The sequence below is a fragment of the Trifolium pratense genome, linkage group LG5, assembly GCF_020283565.1.
Source record: "Trifolium pratense cultivar HEN17-A07 linkage group LG5, ARS_RC_1.1, whole genome shotgun sequence".
NCBI lineage: Eukaryota > Viridiplantae > Streptophyta > Magnoliopsida > Fabales > Fabaceae > Trifolium > Trifolium pratense.
Genome location: NC_060063.1, coordinates 37,189,581 through 37,213,822, shown reverse-complemented (window position 1 = coordinate 37,213,822; position 24,242 = coordinate 37,189,581). Strand labels below are relative to the sequence as shown.

Sequence of the window (24,242 nt, the reverse complement as noted above, 5' to 3'; positions counted from 1 at the left end):
TTAATGTGTGAATAGCTGTCATAATAGTAGGTGAATTTTATCAAAATTAAAGAAGCATATTCACTCCGGTCTCACAGCTAACTGATGTATCTGGTCTATAGACATAGTGACCCGAGGGAGTATCAATTGTGTTTCATTAGTCCGTTTTGTTTAGATTGGTTCTCGAATGTTTCTTTTGTTATTAATTTGGTAGTCGAATGAAATTGATGTTGGTCAATTTAGTCGACAAAAGTTAACAAAAGCTACATATCAAGATGTTTATGTAATTTCGATACATTCAAGAATTATTGCGACACTCCTTACACATTTAGTGTTCAAAATGATTATTTACTATTTTAAATTTTCTCCAATTCTTTCTTTTTGGAGATACTGGTTATCATGGAACCCCTTATGGCATTGTATATCATACTATTATGTATGCAGTTTTTTGAGTGAATTTGAAGAAGAAAGTCTCATTGTTTTGTCATCAAATATATCATGTGGTTGGTTTGTTCTTACTTGGAATTTTGGCTGTACTCTTTGTAGTTTCCATCTTGTAATATTCAGTTTTTTAAGTACACTATGATATGATGTTCTATGGCAAAAAGAGGTGTAATTTAGTTTTAGTTTATGTAATTTAAAATCACTATTCACATGTATACACATGTTTTCAGCAATTTGATTAGGCATATAATGTGGTGAAAGATATATAGAATCAATCTAAGCCATGTTATGGCTATGCTAGGATTCAGAGTGTGTGCACTCGGACATTGTAGTCGGTCATATATAAATCGTTTAATTAAGATCATATTTAAAAACAATTAAAATTTGGTTTTAATATTTAAATTGTCTGATATTAATCAGAAGATCTAAATGTACACTTGACTATATGTAGTCACACTGCACCGAATCCAATTCTAGCTATGCTATCGTGCCATATGCAACTTAAATATTATAACCAACTTAGTATTTTAATTTCCTCTTAGGTGTGTCTTTTATCATATGGAACCTTTTGTGGCATTGTATGCTTTTGGAGAGAGTGGAAATTGGAGAAGAAAGTCTAAGTTGTAATCATATATCATGTGATTTGTTTTACTTGGAATTTTAGATGTATTCTTTGTAGCTTCTATCTTGTAATGTTCCATGGCAAAGAGATGTAATTTTATTATAATTTGTGTAATTTAAATCACTATTCACATGCATACACATGTTTTCAGCAATTTAGTCACACACAATGTGGTGGAAGATAATAGAATCAATCTAGCTAGGCCATGTTATAGCTATGCAATGTTACATTACTATGCAACTTAATTATAAGCAATTAAGAAGTAGTTGATTTTTTTCCCTTTATGTGGTTGATATTATTCTATTATATTCATGAATAATACTAGTAGTAATATTTTGAGGCAAGTTGTTAATTAATTAATTTATTTATAATAAATGGTTACTAGTACTTAATAGTCAAAGAGTCAAATAGAAGAACATGGTTGGAGAGTGAGTTAAAGTGGTCCCCTAGATTGCATTCACCAACAAGATCTTGCATTCATTCACTGTTCCCTTATTGTAACATTTTTTGTAGGCTTTAGCATGCAACTGTTGACAGGCCTATTAATATTATTTTAGACATTTTGTCTTGACTGTTCCACATGCACAATTCACAGCTGTATATTCAAACCAATAAAAGATCTAGTTTATTGTGTTCTTAATTGTGTTTGTTTACAGGTTCAGTGTTAATTGATACTTCTATGAAGAAAAGACATTTTTCGGATTAGACGTTTTTTAATGTCGAATATGTTCGGTATTTGATATCGAAATTTATAATTACTTTAAATTATGTTATTTTTATTTAATTATTATCGACATCGATGTATGTATCAGTGTTTGTGTTGTGTCTGGTGTCCATGTCTATTTTCATTGCTTTATAGGTTAATTATGTTAACACGCAGTTACGGTATCTGATTTCAATCAATGGTTAAGATTATTTTAATGTAAAATTGATGTCTGAGATCGATTAAAGTGTACAACCACGTGCTTTTTCTACCGCAGCAAATCCATCTCTCATATGAGTATTGTTATATGGGAATCCAATACACTCAACCTGCAAGTTTTTGCTGGCAAATTACTTGAAATGGTTTCTGTTTTAATTATTAATTTTTTTTTTTGTCTTGGTCAGTGGTATAAGTTGGATCCAAGGAGTGTCATTTTTTCCATTCCCAAACCCAAAGTATAGAACTAGAAACTTTATTGAAAATCTTCATATGTACTCTTCTTGTCCCTTTTTATAAGCTGAGCATCACTCGATTAGGGATTTTAAAATAAAAAGTATGATGCATATTTTTGTTCTTTTATGTGATTGTATGAATATGTATGTATGCCCATGATACATGCTGGCCTAATGGTGCGGAGTGTTAAGGAGTTACATCTCTTGTGCTTGCTTCAGTTATAGGCAAATGCTGCAACTTACAGGTTTAATAATAATAGAGAAAATCAAAGTCAAGCAACAATAAATTGATCGAAGTGGTAGAGATTTTAGGGATCAGGATTCCATGTATTCGATTTTTGGGTGTAGTCATTTCATTTATAGTCGTCTGATCAAGATCGAACGGTTATGATTTAAAACTATATTTGCTAACTGAATTTATTTAAACCGTGCGATTGTGATCGGACGGCTATAAATCAGCTGCATTAAAATTTTGACTGCATATGATCCATTTCCAGATTTTAGGCCTTTTAAATAGATAGTTAGATGTTCAATTTCTAACTGTGTATGAAAAGTTCTGGTAGGAAGAAGAAAATTCAACTTATGAAGCCATCGTTAATATTAATAGTAGTGAAAACTTCGTACTTATATTTTGGTTAAAAAAAATCAAAATATTAAAAAAGATAAAATGTTTTGACGAAGGTTTGTATTTTTGATAAATACTTTTTTATTTTCTTAATAATATTTAATTATAAAGAAAGTTAAGAAACTGATGAAGATTGAGTATAGTGAAATGGGTTTGAGCACTCGCAATATGGTGAATCAATATTCAAATTCTGACTAAAATAGGTGATCATATTTAGTAAACCGATATATAGTAGGGATCAACTTACTTTTGGAGGAATTTTTTTTAAGCAAGAAACAAAATAATAGTGTAAAAGTATCACATGATATAGATGACATCTCAACTGTGTTGTCATCTCCGCAACCACCGCATATCATTTGCAGCACCCAAAAAAAAAAAGGAAGACCATTTTTGTTGCAAGTAAAGTCCTTAGAGATGAACGTTGGCAAAAAATCCCACCACATCAAACTAATGACCTGAAAATCGTGAGCAGCCAATTAATCCACACAAAGAGAGATTGCTAAAAGCTTAAATAATCAAAGAGGAGTCACATTCGAGCCAACAATGTCTTCATCCTTTACTATAGACAAATTCTATAGCACGCATAACACCTTTAATTTCAACTTGAAAAACATTTGAAATTTCCAATGACTCATGAAAACTACAAATCTTTTTCGATCATCATGATCTCTAAAAATTCCTCCGCAAGCTGAAAGCCCAAGAGAACCTCTCGAAGCTCCATCAATGTTGCTTTTCATCCATGGTAAGTAAAGTGGGATAAAGCCAGTTAACTTGAATTATCTCTTGGATATCCAAAATTGATGCACAAATATTAAATACATCATGTACTACAATGTCCCAATAGGCCTGATAAAAACACCCCCAAGCATCAATTTTTATCTTGGTAAGAAGCTTTATCAAGCTCAATTTGAGCCTGCCTCTCTTATAAAGCTAAAGCATCCGAATAATTACTATCAAGCCTTTGTTAGATAAAGTCCATGACCTCAATGGCTCACTTAACATTTTGATGAATATCACCAATACAACTTTGTTCCAAACTTTTGATTTGGGTTTAAGGGATTTAAGTTTATTACATAACATTATGCTTCAAATGATTAGAGATAACTCTTCTGCAATCAGTATGATTAGTCCATATGCTTTGTCATAAGACTCATAATCATTATTAAATCCATATAAGAGGGTTAATTCTACGATGGACCTTAGTGATCCACAATATGTTAGTATTTGAATATTGTCGAAAATATTAACATTGAGTGGCGTTTTTATAAAGTAGAAGTTTTTAATCTTCTTCGTCTTGCCACTAAAACAATGACCAGATCAATGTCAATTTAATTAAACCAGAAAAATAAATACGCGTTGAGTTTTGATATACACATATAGGTTTCTTATTACTTTTACCATAATGTCTTCAACCATAAATAGTCTCAAGTGCTACAAAAAAAAAAAAAAAAACACACACTACATCAATTTTAAGTTTCAAGTAGTACAATAGAAAATAAGAAAAAACAGGAGGATATGGATTTATTTAATTATAATATTTTATAATATCCTCTAATTATAATGGATTAATTAATTAACCTAAGTTAAGGGAATGAAATGAAATCCTGAAGGTGCAATATTGGCAAGAGTTTGAGTCCCAATATGACTGATTCCAACATATTTGAGAGTTGAAATTAGGCCACCAGCAGAAGGAAGTTTAGTGTTGCAATTAGAGAGTGGTGTAGGAACCATTAGATTGCAACTAGTGAGTAGTGATGAAAGATCATAGAGTAGAGGATTATCCATCATCATTGAAAATTTTCCATTATTATCAGTTGTTGCATTAGAGAGCATGTTTCCTCCACATTGTAGTTGTACTTGAGCATCTGAAATATTGTATAGACATAACAATATAGTTACTCAGTTGCGGAATTAGAAAAATAATTTGGATGAACCATTAAAAAATTTATAATATACATATAAATTAAATACGAAAATTATATTGTATATAAAATTATATGTCAGTAAAAATTACAAAGACTTTATTGTCATTAATTTATGGAAAATTCTTTATGTTGATTGTAAATTTGTAATGAAGTTTTATATAGATGTCATATTTTTATATATATTTTTTAGAATGAGTGAATTCTCTTGCAATTTAAACCGGAGAATAGTTTAGAGTTTAGATCCGTCAAAAAAAAAAGTTTAGAGTTTAGAGAATATATACAAAAAAAAATTACATCTACCTCCCACTAAAGATACCAACTGAGGGCTTGAACACAACACACGTATATAATATTTTTTTTTTTTTATCATTAGACTAATCTCTTGGAGTTTATATCACTATTTAGATGTGTTATAATATTTTTTTTTATAATACTATGTTTTACAATACTAACATAAATATCTAAAATTTTGAAAATGTGATTGAATACATGTGTAAAATCATGTACGAATTATCTTTTAAAATCAATACATTAGATATAGAAGAATAAAAATACACTTTTCTAGGATTCGTGTGTCAATTTCAGAACGACAGTAAAATTACTTTAATTAATAGTAATTTAACTTTTCTCTAATGTTTTAAAACAAATATTATCTACATCTCAATTATTACTGTTTTTTATTGATGTGTCATTCTTAGTTAAATAAAAATTTATTAGAAGTCATAACATAGCAAGATGAATGTTTTTTTTTTTCTTTTTTTTTTTTTGAAATTTATAGCAAGATGAATGTTAAGTGAAGAAGTATGGTCTTACTTGAAAAACCAGGGGTTGCAGCACCAACATTATCCTTAGAAGTGCAAAGTACAGTTCCTTTAATATTAGCAGAACCCAATAGATCATTGAGAATACCAAGCTGAGCTTTGGTTTGTGGAATTGCCATTGCAACAATTAAGTAAAATGTAATGAAATATTTCATAGTCATGGCTCTAATAAAATCAAATGTATTGATTAAATGTAACAACTTAGCTATGCACCTTAATTATTTATACTACAATGAAGCACCATATTGAATTATTTCCAACATAATTACCATGACTAAATTGGAATTATTTAGTGCGTATGGTATGGTATGTGACATAGTACTAATTTGATAATATATTCTTTTTTACTCATTTTGAACATTAATTTTTAGAGTTATCATCTTTAATTATTTGCATATGTAGCATAGGTTGATACCTTATAAGTCCATTTTATAGGCACTATTTGCATATCAAAATAAGTAACTCGTTCTCTTGTGTTCATAAAAGATTGACACATCATCATGCATTTGAATCAACACCGTCCATCACTTTGGTTTGTTCATCATTATTTTTTAGTGGAGAGGTAAAGCAAAAGATTTACACTGCACGTTTAGTTTTGGTCCGTTCATTCTTAGTGTGTTTGATTTAGAAGAGAAGACCTTGCACTGTCTTTTCGGATTTAGGCGCACAGCGTGCCATTTGTAATGATTCTACTACGGTGCCACAAAGCTGGATTTTTTTTTATTTATAATTCTTATTATTCTAATGTGCTATTCGTTCCTGTTCCTAACTCTTTCCCATGTAGTTCCCAATGTTTGGTATTTTCTATATTTTGTGGGTGCAACATCAACAAATTCGTTCATGATCAAGTTATAACCTAAAATCTGTGAGATATCCATTCGAGGTGGTCCGGTACAAATCTCCACCATTCAAATTGCTTTTGATTACTTTGACCCTCAAGCAGTAAACATTATTAATGGTTGAGATCTCACTGCAGAGTAATATCACAAACAATTAACCATATAAAAATTAATCGTACGCACACAAAACTATCTAACGTCACTGCAGATACTTCTCTTTCATCATTTTTTCTTCATTTCTTTATTTCTATTTCTCTCTCCTAACGCACACAAAACTATCTAACGTCAGTGTTGCTGCAAGAAGTGATCGACTTCCGCAATCAATTTTAGCCCATTAAAAAAAAAACATACACTTTATCTTCAAACAAACTCAAGCTTAATATTACTCTCCACAAATTATGCAAATTGAGGTCAAACTTTTGTAGACCGAAAGTTATGCTAATTACAAATTTAAGGTGAGAGGATGATGTCATGATTTAAAGTAAGGAAAATGGTAGGACTTCAAAATATTTAATAAACTCAACCTTAACTACTTTCAAGGTATAGGGATAACCTTAGTTGAACTAAAATATACAAATAATAGAAATATAATTCAGTTTTCCCTCATGTTCTAACATATATTTATGCACTACAAGCCCGATTTAACGTTGTTAACTATGAATTTGGATTCTCTCAAACCCTTTCTTTTATAGTTCCTCCTGTATCTTAGCCATTCACTTATCTTTTTCTCTTTCTTCTACACTTTTTTTTTTCTTTGTGGATCAACAAGTGTTGAACTAGAAAAAAGAGAAAAGGCTAAACACAAAAAACAAGAGAGGATGAATTCCAATTGACCATGGTATGAATGTACATAGGAAAAAACAATTTCATCAGTTTAGTTTTTCAGAATAAGGATAAAACAAAAGGTAATTTTACACATGATGTATAATTAATATTAGGCTTAATTAGTTTTTTGGTCCCTTAGAGCATCCACAATGGAGATACTCATTTTTGAGTACTTAACTGGACCCCACATGTATACATCATTTATTTATAATTTTTTAATGATAATACCTAATAAGTACTCAATCCCTCCAACACAAATCTCTTAAAAAGTTCTAAACAAGACCCACCAATAACACATTCCACCAATAACTATACATCATTATAAATGGGACCCACAAAAACAAAATAGGTACCACTTCTTATTTTAGAACCAGTACCTATTAGGTACTCTTTGTGTTTTGCTCCAATGGGAGTACCTATTAGGTACTAGAACTTAAAAAAATAAGTACCCACCATTGGAGATGGTCTTAAAGATATTTTAAGTTTCACAATGGTCCCTTAAAGAAAAAAATGTCTGTATTGGTCCCTTAAAGACACATTTGTTTCTCAATTGGTCATTTCCGTCAATTTTTTACAAAAAACGTTAGTTTTAGTTGACTGAATTGTGGATGTCATTAAGTGTAAGTGGTCCACCAAAAACCTTATTAATTTTTAAAATTTTAACCATTGGAATTTTTTGTTATATTTGAAGTTAAAATTTAACGGAAATGACCAATATAACAAACATATATGTCTTTAAGGGACCAATCCGGACCTTTTTTTTTTCTTTAAGGGGCCAATCTGGATTTTTTTTTAAGGGGTCATTATGAAACCTAAAATATTTTTAAGGGGCCAATAGACTAATTAAGCCTTATTATTATTAGCTAGATATGAGATTTTTTATTGCATAGTTACAGAAATACAAACATATTGTAGTTCTATTGAAGTAGACTCTCAAACCATCGTGCAATATTTTCATATTTGTTTCTTGCCTACTAATACTCTCTAGCAAACTCTATTAGAGATTTTTCATCTCTTTACAGACTTCTTATTGTTTGAACTTGTGATGTCTATTATGAATCGAATAATTTTCTGACCAACCTATAAAAAATCTATGAAGTTTCACTTGAACTAATGTGAATGTCCCTTATTTCTTATTGATGGAGGAAGAACACGGTCTATTGAAATTGAAGCACTATACTAAAAACACATGAATGGATTTATGAATCCTAAGCATATTTTGGATTTGAATGAGGGAGTGGTTTATGGTGCATAAGTCATGTTTACGCACTATGCATAAATCCTAGTCCATTTAGTGGTAGACCAACATAATTGCTTCATACACCCTAGTCCATTTTGTCATACACCCCCTCCACTAACATAATTGCTTTATGCACTCCAGCCCATTTCGTCATACACCCCCCCAAACATAATTGTTACGAACACCCGAGCCCATTTCGTCATACACCACCCCCCAACATAATTGCTTCGTACACCCTATCCCATTTCGTCATACACCCCCCAAGCCCATCTCCAAACTAATTGCAACTAACGGTTATCATTTATAATTCACTTTTTTGTCCAAAACCAAACCAACGCCAACAACAACACGAAATCATCATTCATCACCATCATAGAAATCATCATCATCACCGTAACCGAAATCATCATTCATCGCCATCACAGAGCTCATCACCATCTCCGCCACACCACGACATCACAGGAATCATCATTCATCACCAAGTTTGAGATTAGTGATTGAAAATTGTTTCTTAATAGTATATCAATTCTTAATAATAATTTCATCGTTCTTTTATTTATTAGAAACCATTACACAATTATTTTGGTTTCACATACAAGACTATCAAAACCTTTCAACCACAATTATTTTGGTTTCAAAGTGATTTTGAAAAAGCTAGGCAAAAGCAGAAATTCGTTTTACAATGGAAGAAACAAAAGAGAGGTGATGAGCCTTTACAAAAAAAGTGGTCACTGATTGATTGATTTACATTTGTTAATTGTTTTTATGTTATAAGTGTGTACTATAGTTTGTGAATAATGATTTAAATATTTATCACATTTGGTCTTTTGTTTTATTACAAAATCACTATACAATTATTTTGGTTTCACATAGAAGACTATCAAAATCATTAAACCATACTTATGGTTTCAGTAATAATCATTATTTAAAACCATTTTACAATAATAATGATTTCAGTGTATAACATCTTAAAACCGTTTAACCAATATTAAGGATTTCAAAAATATATTTTACCCTCGTAGTCAATATTAATGATTTAACAATACTAATAATTTTAGTGTATAACATCTTGAAACTATTTAACAATATTAATGGTTTCAGTAACAGAACACACTTCATAATCATTCCAAATACACAATATAAATCTGAAGGTACAAACTCATAACAACATGAAAGCCATATATTATTGGTTACCATGGCAACATGCTATTATTGTTAAACTTTTGGGGAAGAAACTTGGATACATTACTATGAGAGATCGATTGAGAGCTATATGGAAGCTAACATGAGATATGGATATGATAGATATCGGAAATGGTTTTTTCATGGTTAAATTTGATTTGGAAGTGGATCGAGAGAAGGTCATCAGTGGTGGTCCATGGATGATATACGATCGCTGTGTTGCTATTAGGCCATGGACAACAGATTTCATTTCATCACAAGTGCAGATCAATAAAACACTAGTATGGATTCGTTTCCCAAGCCTGGGTATGGAGTATTACGATGAAAGTCTGCTGCTAGCATTGGCAACTGCTGTTGGAAGACCAATCAAGGTGGATTTGCACACACTGGATGCGTCACGGGGAAAGTTCGCACGAGTTTGTATTGAGATAGATCTTGATAAATGATCACTGTCGTTTCGTGATCAAAATAAGTTTTAATTAAGAAAAGTAGTAACAAGGTAATTTAACCTTGGTCGTCTCACAAGGACCTCTGATTTAATAATTAGGAAAAATAAGAATGATAATAACACAATGAAATTATGGGGTTTTAATTGTTGGTTTCTGGAAACAGTTGAGAGAGAAACGAAAATCAATTAATAGAAAAGTGATTAATTAAGGATGATTGATCCACTGGTTAGGCAACTACGTTTGTTATATCCATCACAGGTTACTAAATTATATTCATTCAAATGTTTCTTGCTTGACTGGTGCAAAACTGATTATACAAGCGATTACCAGGTTTACAAAATTCGTTCGATTAAGCAAAGAACGTGTTCAACCAATCGAGGGCAGTGAACAAGCGTCACTAACAATGCGACTGATATCCTAACAAAATCTGGCCAGCCCTATTGCTAAGCGCCATAGATTATATCAGTTTCTATTCCAATAAATTCAAACAAGCGTTGAATTGATTCGAATAATTATGAAAACATAAACTCGAGAAGATTAAGCATCAAACGAATTCATGCATAGAATAATCAAAGAAACATGAAACTGACATAAAGAAGCAATAAACATATGAATGAAATTATTATTAGAATCCGAACCTCAGGAATATGTAAACGAGTTTTCGTCACCAATGAACCAACCTAGGGTTTCTAGGCTTCCATTAGAGCAAAGCAGCCCCTGTTCTTATCTATTTCGTGAATTCAGAATTTTTGACCTAGGTTGTGTTTTTCTATTTATATTACATAGAAAAATTGGGCTCTTAAAGAATCGGGCCGAAAAACAATGTTTAACCCGATATTAATTATTATTATAAGTCTGGAATAAAAACGTAAATAAATGACTCCTTTGCGCTCCGAAATGGCTTCTGACCTCAACATAAAAGTTGTAGCTCTTTCTCTTATCTTTCTAACGCATATTCGCACACTTCAATCCGATACTCGTAGCTCAAGTTATGACCTGTAGAGTGAGCAAGATCAATATGCAATTAAATCCGAAAATTAATCAACGAAATACATTAGAGCTCAATTATGACCCAAAGTTTAGAAACATGGTAAAAAGTTAATATTAGGCTAGAAAAGCTTCCAATATGTCAAAGTACAAAGCCAAAAAATATGTGCCAAAATGCACTGATCAAATTCCCCCACACTTATTCTTTTGCTCTCCTGAGCAAAACTCAAGTTTAAAGACTCAAGTAAAACCTTTTTTTTTAAGAGATACCAAAGCATGATACAACGTCATAAGCAATCAACACATTCTAAGATTCAAGTTCAAACCATGGATTGTATTTCAAAGATTGGCATAACTCATGTATATCAACCGTCAATGATAATCAAGCGTGTGTGTGTACTGCCTATTACTGTCAACCAGAGTCATGACATGATCCTTCTCAAAAACTACACAGTCAAGATACTAAGCTACCCTTTCTTTCCTACAACTCAGAGTTTGAGTTTAGATTTCAGCTTGAGGGGGAGCTATTCTTTTCTTGTTCTCACAGGCTTTTTGATTTTTTGTACGTAGGGATACTACTTAAGTTCATTTTAGTTATGCTTTAGGTGCTACTCTACATTTTCACCTGACGGGATCTCACTTGTAATGAGTGCAACCTGTTACTCCGAATAGAGCACCCTACACAACATTTGTTCCTCTAGTTTTAGGCACAGGAACTCAACATATTCATTATTGTTCCTCCAGTTTCGGGCACAGGAACTTATTCTATTTTTATTTTATTTTTTAAAATTTTTTATTGTGTAGTATCCTATCATTTAATCTAGCCATGATCCTACAATCAAGTAATTCCAAGGTTGTCAGAACCGGACCGGTCATCAAACCGGCAAGCTCACCGGTTCAAGGTTCAATTGGTCGGACCGGGTTCAACCGGGGTCGAACCGTTTTTAATTAAATATATAATTTAATTAATATATAAATAAAAATATATGAATAATTGTTCAATATTTCATAATTTCACACATTAAAAAGATAAAATATCAAAGGTCAAAATAAAATAAAATTTATAATTCAAACCAAATTAGAAATTATATAATAAACTAAGTTCAATAACACAAAATAGCACCATAACATCAATTGACAACATACTGTTTTCAAAAAAAATCAATTGGCAACATACTACCAAAACCAATAATCAATTCACTAACATATGCTAGAACTTTATCAGTTTTGCACTCTATTAGCAGTTTTTAAACAATATTTTTTTAATCACTAACATATGCTTAGAACTTTTGCACTCTATTAGATAAGTAACAAAAAGTTATGGAAAAGATTTTGAAGAGTCCTATAATCAATTCATGATCACATCAGTTTGAATAGTCCTATAATGTTTAATTATTGGTTGATTGAGCAAGTTTTAGTAGCAAGTATGTCAATCAGTATCAACATTAACCCTAGAAAAAGCAAGTAAATTAAATCTAGAAAAAAAAAAAACTAATAATAATAACAACTAGATAGAAGCAAACAAGAACAACAACAAAGATCAAAACAAGAATAGAAAAAAGAAAAAAATAAAGCAAAAAGAAAAAAAGAACGCAAAAAGAAAAAAGAATTTAATAAATAAACACTCACTTGAGGAATAGAAGACATTGATGGACTTGGAAGAAGAAACTGGCTGCAAAAGAGGTAGTAGTAGTACCGCCGGCGCCGGAGCAAGAGGAGGAAGGGGAAGGGTTTGTGGCAAGGTTGAAGAGGGTGGAGGAGATGTTAAGTGTTTTTACGTGATGACTGATGAGAGAAGAGAAAAAAGATGAAAAACAACTTTTCCTATTCCTACGTTGTTTCAGATTTTTTTTTTTAAAAAAAAAAAGAAAAGATTTTGCCTTGTTTTTTTTTAAAAAAAAAAAAAATTGCAAAACCGTTTGGACCGGCCGGCCGGTTCGCCACGCTTTTTTTCCGGTTGGTTTCATGTCCGGTTTTTTATCATAACCGAGCCGGTTTCATGGCCGGTTCACGGTCCGACCGGCCGGTCCGGTCCGGTTCTGACAACCTTGAGTAATTCAGTTTTCCCCCAAACATAGTCTTAATCATACCTCTTTATCGTATTCTATACTCAGACAACTTAGCTGATGACTGTGTATTTTAATGATTTATCAAACCACTATTAAGTTTGCAAGTTTTTCAGCAATTGTGCATTAAGGTGCAAAGATCATCATATCAAGTATGAAAACGAGAATTTCCAAAAATTTCACCAATCCTACAGCTATATTGCTCTAGTCCTAAAACATGTAACAATTGCATGCATGCTAAATTTTTTTTATTATTATTATTATATTTGTTTTTAATTGACAGAAAAATAAAATAAATAATTGTTCCCCCCACACTTAAAACAGACATTGTCCGCAATGTATAACAATAAGCATAAAGTGAGAAAAGGAAGGGACACACCCGAGGAGCTAAGCTGTAGCAACTAGAAAGTCTATGTCCGGCGGTTTTGGTGGAGGCCTTTCTGCACTACGAACACATGAAACAAGAAAAAGCAAATAGCACGTGAACTTGTATAATAGTACAAAATCTGGTGGCTTAGGAGGAATATCCAGCACATATAGTGAACCTGCATTAACAAAAGCATGGAAATCACAAAATCCACAGTTAACTGGTGAGTCAGGTAAAATAGGTGGAAGAGATGCATAAATGATGAAGGATGACTGCTTTTTGTGCGGCTTAATCAGAGGTTCCATCAACAATTTTTCCTCTATGGGCAATGGTTGCTTGCGGCTAACATCCACACTTGTAGTGTCAAATTCAATTGTTATTGAATTCTTTTGAATTTCTACACAAGTGGTTGTCGGCATCAAAATTTCTTCACTTACAATGGCTGCATTGATCTCACAACAAACATTACAGACATCACATTTAGAAGCAAAAATTTCAAAAGACTTATCTACATCAAGCGAAGTATATAATTCATCTATATCAGATTCGAAGGAATTTTGTGGTGTGATCTCTTCCAGGCATTCACTTGAATTTATGTTGCTTATTTTGTGTTCATCAACAGAAACAAGTATTGTTTCAATGGGCTCACCTGGAGTTTCATCAACACTTGTATCACATTGCATTACCTCTAAGAGTGCAGCAGGTTGTACATCATAATGCAACATATTCTTCTCTTGAATTAGATGGGCATTGGAGACTATTTTCTCAACTTTGACTGCTAAACTTTGAAGAGAGGATTGCATCCATTCATCCATTTGCTTATTATGTTCAGCCATCTGCTTTATCAATTCTTCCAAACTAGGTTGTGGCTCAACCACCAATGAATCAATTTGCTGAAACTGTGGATGTGACCAAATAGGCTGCTCAGCAGGATATGAATTTTGTTCTTGATAGTATTGTCCTTGAAAATTACCTACAAATTGCGTCTCACCACAAAAAGTATCTAAAAATATAGGACAATCATCACTAATATGAAAACTCGAAGAACAAATATTACACATCACAGTTGGAATATAATTTTGATAGCAAGATTGTTGTTTTCTTGCATCCAAGCAATTTATGATATAAGCCAACTGGTCCGATGAATCTCCCATTTTTTATTGGTTTTTTTTTGTCTAAATAAAATGAAGAGAAAAATAAAAACCGAGTCAAATAAAATCTAAAAAAAATTAAAAATAACACCTAAAATCTCTAAAAATCAAACAAATCTAAATATAATTTTTTGGGAATTTTTTTTAAATGTATGGAAAATTCAAAAAAAATAAAAAGTGGTCTAAACGAAGGAATTTCGCAATTTCAGCCTCAATTTTCGTATCAAAGATAAGAAAGTGTTGTTCCTTGATTTTTTTTCGGATTTGTGGACCAAATTTCGGATCAATCTGAGATATCAACCGAAAATTAATTATTTTTTCAGCTTCACAGCAAAATTCAACGTCAGAACCTGAAACACAACAAAAATTCACAAAACAAAAAGTGTTAGTAACGTTAGTTTGTTCTAAATTTTACTAATCCTAATCAGAGATCCCCGGCAACGGTGCCAATTTGATCACTGTCGTTTCGTGATCAAAATAAGTTTTAATTAAGAAAAGTAGTAACAAGGTAATTTAACCTTGGTCGTCTCACAAGGACCTCTGATTTAATAATTAGGAAAAATAAGAATGATAAATAACACAATGAAATTATGGGGTTTTAATTGTTGGTTTCTGGAAACAGTTGAGAGAGAAACGAAAATCAATTAATAGAAAAGTGATTAATTAAGGATGATTGATCCACTGGTTAGGCAACTACGTTTGTTATATCCATCACAGGTTACTAAATTATATTCATTCAAATGTTTCTTGCTTGACTGGTGCAAAACTGATTATACAAGCGATTACCAGGTTTACAAAATTCGTTCGATTAAGCAAAGAACGTGTTCAACCAATCGAGGGCAGTGAACAAGCGTCACTAACAATGCGACTGATATCCTAACAAAATCTGGCCAGCCCTATTGCTAAGCGCCATAGATTATATCAGTTTCTATTCCAATAAATTCAAACAAGCGTTGAATTGATTCGAATAATTATGAAAACATAAACTCGAGAAGATTAAGCATCAAACGAATTCATGCATAGAATAATCAAAGAAACATGAAACTGACATAAAGAAGCAATAAACATATGAATGAAATTATTATTAGAATCCGAACCTCAGGAATATGCAAACGAGTTTTCGTCACCAATGAACCAACCTAGGGTTTCTAGGCTTCCATTAGAGCAAAGCAGCCCCTGTTCTTATCTATTTCGTGAATTCAGAATTTTTGACCTAGGTTGTGTTTTTCTATTTATATTACATAGAAAAATTGGGCTCTTAAAGAATCGGGCCGAAAAACAATGTTTAACCCGATATTAATTATTATTATAAGTCTGGAATAAAAACGTAAATAATTGACTCCTTTGCGCTCCGAACTGGCTTCTGACCTCAACATGAAAGTTGTAGCTCTTTCTCTTATCTTTCTAACGCATATTCGCACACTTCAATCCGATACTCGTAGCTCAAGTTATGACCTGTAGAGTGAGCAAGATCAATATGCAATTAAATCCGAAAATTAATCAACGAAATACATTAGAGCTCAATTATGACCCAAAGTTTAGAAACATGGTAAAAAGTTAATATTAGGCTAGAAAAGCTTCCAATATGTCAAAGTACAAAGCCATAAAATATGTGCCAAAATGCACTGATCAAATTCCCCCACACTTATTCTTTTGCTCTCCTGAGCAAAACTCAAGTTTAAAGACTCAAGTAAAACCGTTTTTTTTTTTTGAGATACCAAAACATGATACAACGTCATAAGCAATCATGTTGTGAATTCGGATTGAAAACCACACCAATAATACTTTTGATGTGTGGGACAAATGAATTGAAGCAACCAAAACAAAATGGATGAGCAATAATTAATAAATCAACAATAAACGATGAAAGCGATAAAGAACACGATGAAATTGTTTACACAGTTCGGTTCAATAATGACCTAGTCTGGGGGAGAGAGAGCTCTCCGTTCCACTATGAATGATTCAACTTGATTACAAAGATTCAACCACAAAGAGTTACAAGATTTAGAGTTTTCCTAAATCTACCCTTTTCCCGAATCTCTTCCCGTGACCAAGAGATTCAATCAATAAGTGTTTCTAAGGTGTTACAATCACTTCCCCAACCCTAGAGATTACCCAAGAGAAACCCTCTAATACTCTAGCCTTCATGTTGGAGAAAGAACCCTAAAAATCACATTTTTCCTCCCTCTTGCGGCTGAAAACATAAAACAGGGGATATATATAATCCCGCTCCAAGCCTGGCGCAGCCCAGGCCAAGCCTGGCTCAGATGGCAGAGAGCATCACCGAAACCTGCATTTTCATTGAGCCTGGCGCAGCAAGCATCAAGCCTGGCTTGATGTCCTGTAACAAGACCAATTTTCTGTTTTCCTTGCACAATTCAAAGGCAATAACCAACAAATCAACACATTCTAAGATTCAAGTTCAAACCATGGATTGTATTTCAAAGATTGGCATAACTCATGTATATCAACCGTCAATGATAATCAAGCGTGTGTGTGTACTGCCTATTACTGTCAACCAGAGTCATGACATGATCCTTCTCAAAAACTACACAGTCAAGATACTAAGCTACCCTTTCTTTCCTACAACTCAGAGTTTGAGTTTAGATTTCAGCTTGAGGGGGAGCTATTCTTTTCTTGTTCTCACAGGCTTTTTGATTTTTTATACGTAGGGATACTACTTAAGTTCATTTTAGTTATGCTTTAGGTGCTACTCTACCTTTTCACCTGACGAGATCTCACTTGTAATGAGTCCAACCTGTTACTCAGAATAGAGCACCCTACACAGCATTTATTCCTCCAGTTTTAGGCACAGGAACTCAACATATTCATTATTGTTCCTCCAGTTTCGGGCACAAGAACTTATTCTATTTTTATTTTATTTTTTTTATTTTTTATTGTGTAGTATCCCATCATTTAATCTAGCCATGATCCTACAATCAAGTAATTAAGTTTTCCCCCAAACTTAGTCCTAATCATACCTCTTTATCGTATTCTATACTCAGACAACTTAGCTGATGACTGTGTATTTTAAAGATTTATCAAGCCACTACTAAGTTTGCAAGTTTTTCAGCAATTGTGCATTAAGGTGCAAAGATCATCATATCAAGTATGAAAACGAGAATTTCCAAAAATTTCACCAATCCTACAACTATATTGCTCTAGTCCTAAAACATGTAACTACTCATAACAATTGTATGCATGCTAAATTTTTTTTAATTATTATTATATTTGTTTTTAATTGACAGAAAAATAAAATAAATAAATGTTCCCCCCACACTTAAAACAGACATTGTCCGCAATGTATAACAATAAGCATAAAGAAAACAAAATTTATCACAACTCTCTGAATATAAGTCGTATGCTAACGATTTTTAATTCAGTGTAAAGAAGACAAAATTTAATACAAGATTGACACCTGAATTGTTAAATTTCATTAATTATAGTATGAGAAAATCTACCTACAAGTTTGAGAAAAGTTTATGCCATGTTTCTGTACCAGTACCCATTATTTGGTCAAACTGAACCAATTGGATAGTTAACCCTCAAAACAAAAATTATATTTGTATTCTTCACTCCCTAAGCTTTCCAACGAGTGGTCGTTTACTCAAATCGGACATCGTTTAGTATTTCAAATAAATTGTGGACGTTGAGGGTCTCATGCAGAATTTATGCAGGAAAGCTGAAAAAAAATTTGGAACACAATATTTCGGTTTATATAAACCAAAATTTTTTAGCATGACAAAAAAATTCGGTTCGTATAAACCGAAGCACTCCCAAGGGCAAAAACGGAAATTCAGGGGGTAGAAAAGAAATGAGGGAGGTCGGGAGAGAAACCATCATGATATTTACATCTAAGCAATCCAACAATGCTTATGTGGGTTGGAGTGGGTCGGTTGACCCGAGATTGGTTTCGTCGGGAAATACATTTAAAGGGTGCCCAGAAAATGTGTTTCATGAAGCTACAGTAACAGAAGAGCAAATCATAGGTGAAGGGGTTACTCATCTCAAACCACCAGACCCAATTATAGCGGCGGACGAGAGGGTTAGTGATGAATTTGAAGATGCCAAAGAAGATGATGAAGATATGGTGGCTGAAACTCCTTTGCATCATCACTAAAATTGTGATGGTGGTGGCTCTTGCCTTACACTTGAATTTATCAATGAATGCCTTCGAGGATTTTTCTATTCTAGCTTGGAATGTTAGAGGTTTTGCTAACAGGAGAAGTTGGAACCATATGCATGATCTGATTAACAGGTACAAGCCTGATGTTATAATTCTTTTTGAAACTCATACTTTGTTTTCATCCTCTGAGCGTTTCTGGAATTGAGTGGGGTATGAAAAAATTGAATTTCAAGAGGTGCAAGGCCAATCAGGTGGAATTTGGGTTATTCAACGTAGAGGTATGTGAACACAATCTCGAAAGGTGGAGATAAGTGGTTGTGTTCTAGGGTGTATGCCAGTCCAACATATACGGTGAGAGCATATCTGTGGGAGTATCTAGAACAAATTGCAAAAGATGTTTCTTTACCTTGGTTGGTAATTGGAGATTTTGATGATATTATGCTGCCTAGAGAGCAAAGAGGAGGTGTGTTCTCTGTTTCAAAAGCTGAACTTTTTGCTCAAAATGTGGATAAATGTGGTCTTATTGATCTAGGGGCTTTTGGATCAAAATTCACTTGGCAAGGTCATTGTAGAGGGTCTCGTTTGATTTCCAGAAGATTGGATAGAGGTTTTGCGAATTATGATTGGCGCATAAAGTTTGCATAAGCCTCTGTTAAGCACTTAGTGCGTCGACACTCGGATCACAACCCTTTATTATTACGTTGCAGTAACAATATGAAAAAATAAAGAAGGTAGACCTTTCCGTTTCCAAGCATCTTGGTTTACTCATAAAGACTATCCCTTGCTTGTGAAAGATACGTGGGAAAGTGATCGTGGAAGTATTGTTCGCTGCCTCCAAAATGTTGCTAAACAAATCCATTAGTTTTAATAAAGATGTGTTCGGCAACATTTTTGCTCGCAAAAAAGAAGTGGAGGCCAGATTGAGAGGAATTCAACGGGCTTTAGAGGATATTGATTCAACGAATTTGATACGTTTGCAGAAGGAGCTTCTTGGTGAATATGAAAATATTTTGTTCCAAGAAGAGACATTGTGGTATCAAAAGTCACGAGAGCAATGCATCAAGTTTGGAAGTAAGAATACTGCTTTCTTTCATGCTCAAACTATTATACGCTGAAAAAGAAATAAAATACATGGAATCCAACTACAATCAGGGGAATGGTGTACGGATCCAGATGTGATGAGAACTGAAGCCCTCAATTTCTTTAAGGAACTCTTTTGTTCTAATCAACCAGTGGTTAATAATAACGTTGAAGAGGATGTGGCTACCTTAGATGAAAATGCTATTGCTGAGCTTGTCAAACCGGTGTCGAAGAAAGAAGTTCATGATGTTCTGATGAGCATGAAATCATATAAAGCGCCTGGACCAAATGGATTTCAACCCATATTTTTCAAGCTCTTTTGGAATGTTGTTGGGGATGACATTTGGAAGTTTGTCCAAGGTGCCTTTGAGCATGGTGAATATGACCCCAAAGTGTGTGAAACAGTTATAGTATTGCTGCCAAAGGGGGATAGTCAGAAGACCTTTAAAGACTTTAGACCGATAAGTCTTTGTAACGTCACCTATAAGCTGATTTCCAAGATTATTGTGTCTCGGCTGCGACCCTTCTTGGATGGAATTATAAGTCCTTTACAAAATAGTTTCATTCCCGGAAGGAGTACCAAGGATAATGCTATTGTACTCCAAGAAGTTCTACATTTCATGAGAAAATCCAAAAGAAAAAAGGGAGACATGGTTTTTAAGCTAGCTCTGGAGAAGGCATATGATAGAGTCAACTGGAATTTTCTTTGTGATACTCTAATCAAATTCAAATTTCCACCGGTGATTATCTCTCTAATTATGTTTGGTCTAACTTCTTCATCAAACACAATTCTTTGGAATGGTAGTAAGACTAAAGCGTTCACTCCTATGAGAGGACTTCGACAAGGTGACCCTCTTTCTCCATATTTGTTTGTGCTATGTATGGAATGTTTAGGAGCTATGATTAATAGGTTGGTTAATAGCTCGAGGTGGCAGCCAATGCAAATAAAAAAATGGCACAAAGTTGTCACACTTGTTCTTTGCGGATGATGTGCTCCTGGTTGCGAAAGCAAATACATCTCAAGCTCATGTTATTAGTGAAGTATTAGATAATTTTTGTGCAGTATCTGGTTTGAAGATCAGTCATGCCAAGTCCAAGTTCTGCACATCTTCGGGAGTTGCTAGACGAACTAAAGAGGAGATCGCTGAATGTACACAAATTCAAGCAACTGACAGGTTTAATAAATATTTGGGATTCAAAATGTTCCATGGTAAAGTTCGCAAGCAAGATTTTAGTGATGTGTATGATAGAATTTCTTCGAAATTGGCCTCTTGGAAAAGCAGATTACTAAATAAGCCAAGAAGAGTTGTGCTTGCCAATTCAGTGATTGCGGCTTTTCCTTCTTACCATATGCAAATTAATTGGCTGCCGCAAAGTGTTTGTGATGATTTGGATAAAACAGTGCGAAGGTTTATTTGGAAAGGCACGGGAGATAAAGGGATGCACCTAGTTGGTTGGAACAAAATCACACAACCTCGTAATTTTGGGGGGTTGGGTGTGCACCGCACTCGTCTCCAAAACGTAGCTCTTCTAGGTAAGCTTATCTGGGAGATATTGCAGGCACCAAATAAATTGTGGGTCATGTTGTTTAATGATAGATATTTGAAAGGATGGCTTCCTTTTAATGTTAGAATATCCGGCGATTCAGTCATCTGGAATTCGTTGGCTATAGCAATGCACACCTTGCGTGATGGATTTACGCTTAAAATCGGAGATGGTAACTCAAGCTTCTGGTATGATTCATGGTTCTTTAAAGAAATTTTGAGCTCTATAGTTCCGTTTGTTGATATTCATGATACGTCTTTGAAGATTAATGAGGTATGGAATAATGGAGAGTGGAATCTGTAACACCTCTATACTAATATCCCTCAATATGTGGTTGATGCTATTAAATCACTACAACCTTGTATTGTGAGCGATCTCCCGGATATTTGGACTTGGCATAATGCTAGCTCGGGCGTATAGTCTACTAAAGACGCCTACATTTGGCTTCTGGATCCTATGCATATCAACAATCTCACCGGTTGGAAGTGGATTTGGCAACTTTGTATTCCGGCGAATATACAATTTTTCCTCTGGCAGCTAGTTCATGAATCTATTCCAACTAGAGAAATTCTTCACCGTCGACATGTTTGCTCGAATGACCTCTGCCCTCGCTGTTTAGCGTTTGCAGAAACCATTGATCACTGCTTGTTCTTCTGTGATGAATCAATTAGTGTTTGGAACATGTGTGGTTTACATGGTATCCCTTCTTCTCTTCAAAGTGCTGATCGCATTTCCTGGTGTAAGAAAGTGGAAAAACAACATGGTAATATTATCTTTATTATAATATGGTTTATTTGGTGTGCAAGGAATGACTTGGTGTTTAACCATCATAGAGAACGTGTTGATACTATTGTGGCCAAAATTCATTCTCTGGTATTAGCTTGTGCAGCGACATTTAATTCTCCAACATCAATGGGGGAAAACGTTGTTTCTCAAAGACGTGTGAGCTGGTCCCGTCCACCAACGGATACCGTGTGTCTTAATGTAGATGGAAGCTTGCTAAGTTCGATAAATTCTGCAGGTTATGGCGGGTTGCTAAGAGACAACCATGGTGATTTTATTTGGGGTTATTATGGAGCGGCAACAGTAAAAAATATTTTAAGTGCTGAAATCATGGCTATATGGCAAGGATTAAAGTTGTGTTGGGAGAATGGTTACCGTAAAGTTCTCTGTTGCTCGGATTCGTTGCTCGCAGTTAATTTAATCAAGCAAGGGGTCACAGCGCATCACCGTTTTGCTAATGAGATTCATAGTATTCAGAGGATGCTAGAAAATGACTGGGAGGTGGTTATTACTCATACGCTGCGTGAGGGAAATGCTTGTGCGGATGTTTTGGCAAAAATGAGTGCTATCTCGAACTCGTCTTTGGTGAAGATCTCTACTCCGCCTAGTGATCTGTTGAGACCTCTTTTGGAAGATGCTTGGGGTGTAGAGTTTTTTAGGGAGTAATCCCATTGTTGTCTTCTTTTTTCTTTTTCTTTTTCTTTTTTTCTTCTCTTATGTAACCAAAAAAAACATGAAAGCTATATAGAGTAGAAAACAAAAATACCAATCTATGAAAATTAAGAAGAAAAACAAAGCATACATCATAAAATTAATAAGATGCTTATAAAAAATAAAAAAATAAAAAAGATTTTGGTTATTTAAACTATTACAATTAAGGTATTATGTAAACAACATTTAACCGCAATTATCCACAATTTTAGGATTATGATTTAAAACATTGAGAAGAAAATGAATAATGAACCTCAATGGGTCCAAGTTCAGGAAGACCAAGTTTTTTTCTTGGAGCATTATAAGCCATAAGAAGAAATTGATCATTTGAAACACCTTCAAACGCTCTTTCTTCATGTTCCAATTCAAGCAAATTTTCCCCTTTGAAAACAACACTACCACCACCTGTAACCAAGGTTTTAAATTGCGGACCGCATCACTTGATGCGGCCACAATATTGCGGATGCGGTAGGCACTGCAACCGCATCGGACCGCAATTGCGGTGTGAACTCAAATCACAAGTGATGCCGCATCGCAACCGCAACGCAACGGCGTTTTTCCTCAATGCAACGGCGTTTTGACCGCATTGACAGCAACAGTCATTTATGCCCCAAATCAAGGAAAAAAGGTAAAACTAAAATCAGAGAATCTTAGAATCAATTTCAGAAAACACAAGAAAACAAACGAAAAGCAAAAAAACAGAACAAAACAGAGGAAAAGCAAAAAAACAGAACAAAACAAACGGAAGGGAATCAGAATAAACTTACTTTTTTTCCTTTACGTCAATTCAATTCATTTTAGAATCTCTTTTTCCTCTAAATCATAGACTTGGTGCTGTGAAGAGTTGCAATTTTATCGTTCCTCTGATTCAATGTGTCCTCCCTTCCTTTCCTCTTTCCAATCGGTCTGATATGCTATGTGATATCTATCAAGGTATGTTATTGTTAACTACTTATTCAAGTTCTGTTCTTTCCTCTTTCTGGCTTTTTGGGTTTTATTTGGAAATTTGATTTCTAATTCTAGGTTTTGTGTTTCTTTGGGTGTTTGTGTGAGTGGGTGAGAATGAGATGATTCAGAGAAATAGCAGAGTTGGTTCTGAGAGAGTGAGGAAGGAGATAGAGAAGAGAAAATTTGGGATTTGTGGTTTTGAGAGAGTGAGGAAGAGATAGGTTCTGAGAGAGTGAGGAAGAGATAGGGAAGACGGAAGAGTTCTCGAGAACTCAAGAACAGAGAGAATGAGTTTTTTGTTTTTTTTTTTTAATAATAAATAGAAATGTTTAATTATAATAATTATAATTATAATTATTTTATTTTAGTGGG

At 33.7% G+C, this 24,242-nt stretch overlaps 1 protein-coding gene across 1 annotated transcript; it reads right to left on the bottom strand.

The window, feature by feature from the left end:
- Positions 1–4,382: 4,382 nt before the first annotated feature.
- LOC123885761 (phylloplanin-like) lies at positions 4,383–5,745 on the bottom strand. Its single transcript, XM_045935082.1, has 2 exons — positions 5,564–5,745; positions 4,383–4,690 (listed from the first exon to the last, which is right to left on the bottom strand). Exons 1-2 carry the CDS (start codon positions 5,730–5,732, stop codon positions 4,404–4,406), a joined length of 456 nt encoding a protein of 151 aa, XP_045791038.1. The 5' UTR covers positions 5,733–5,745; the 3' UTR covers positions 4,383–4,403.
- Positions 5,746–24,242: the final 18,497 nt, after the last annotated feature.

Bases quoted from the DNA above. Each gene is read 5' to 3' on its own strand.
- LOC123885761 (XM_045935082.1), bottom strand. From the start codon at position 5,732: ATGACTATGAAATATTTCATTACATTTTACTTAATTGTTGCAATGGCA. The intron at 4,691-5,563 runs GTAAGACCATAC...ACAATATTTCAG, and splicing joins TGCAACCCCTGGTTTTTCAA to ATGCTCAAGTACAACTACAA.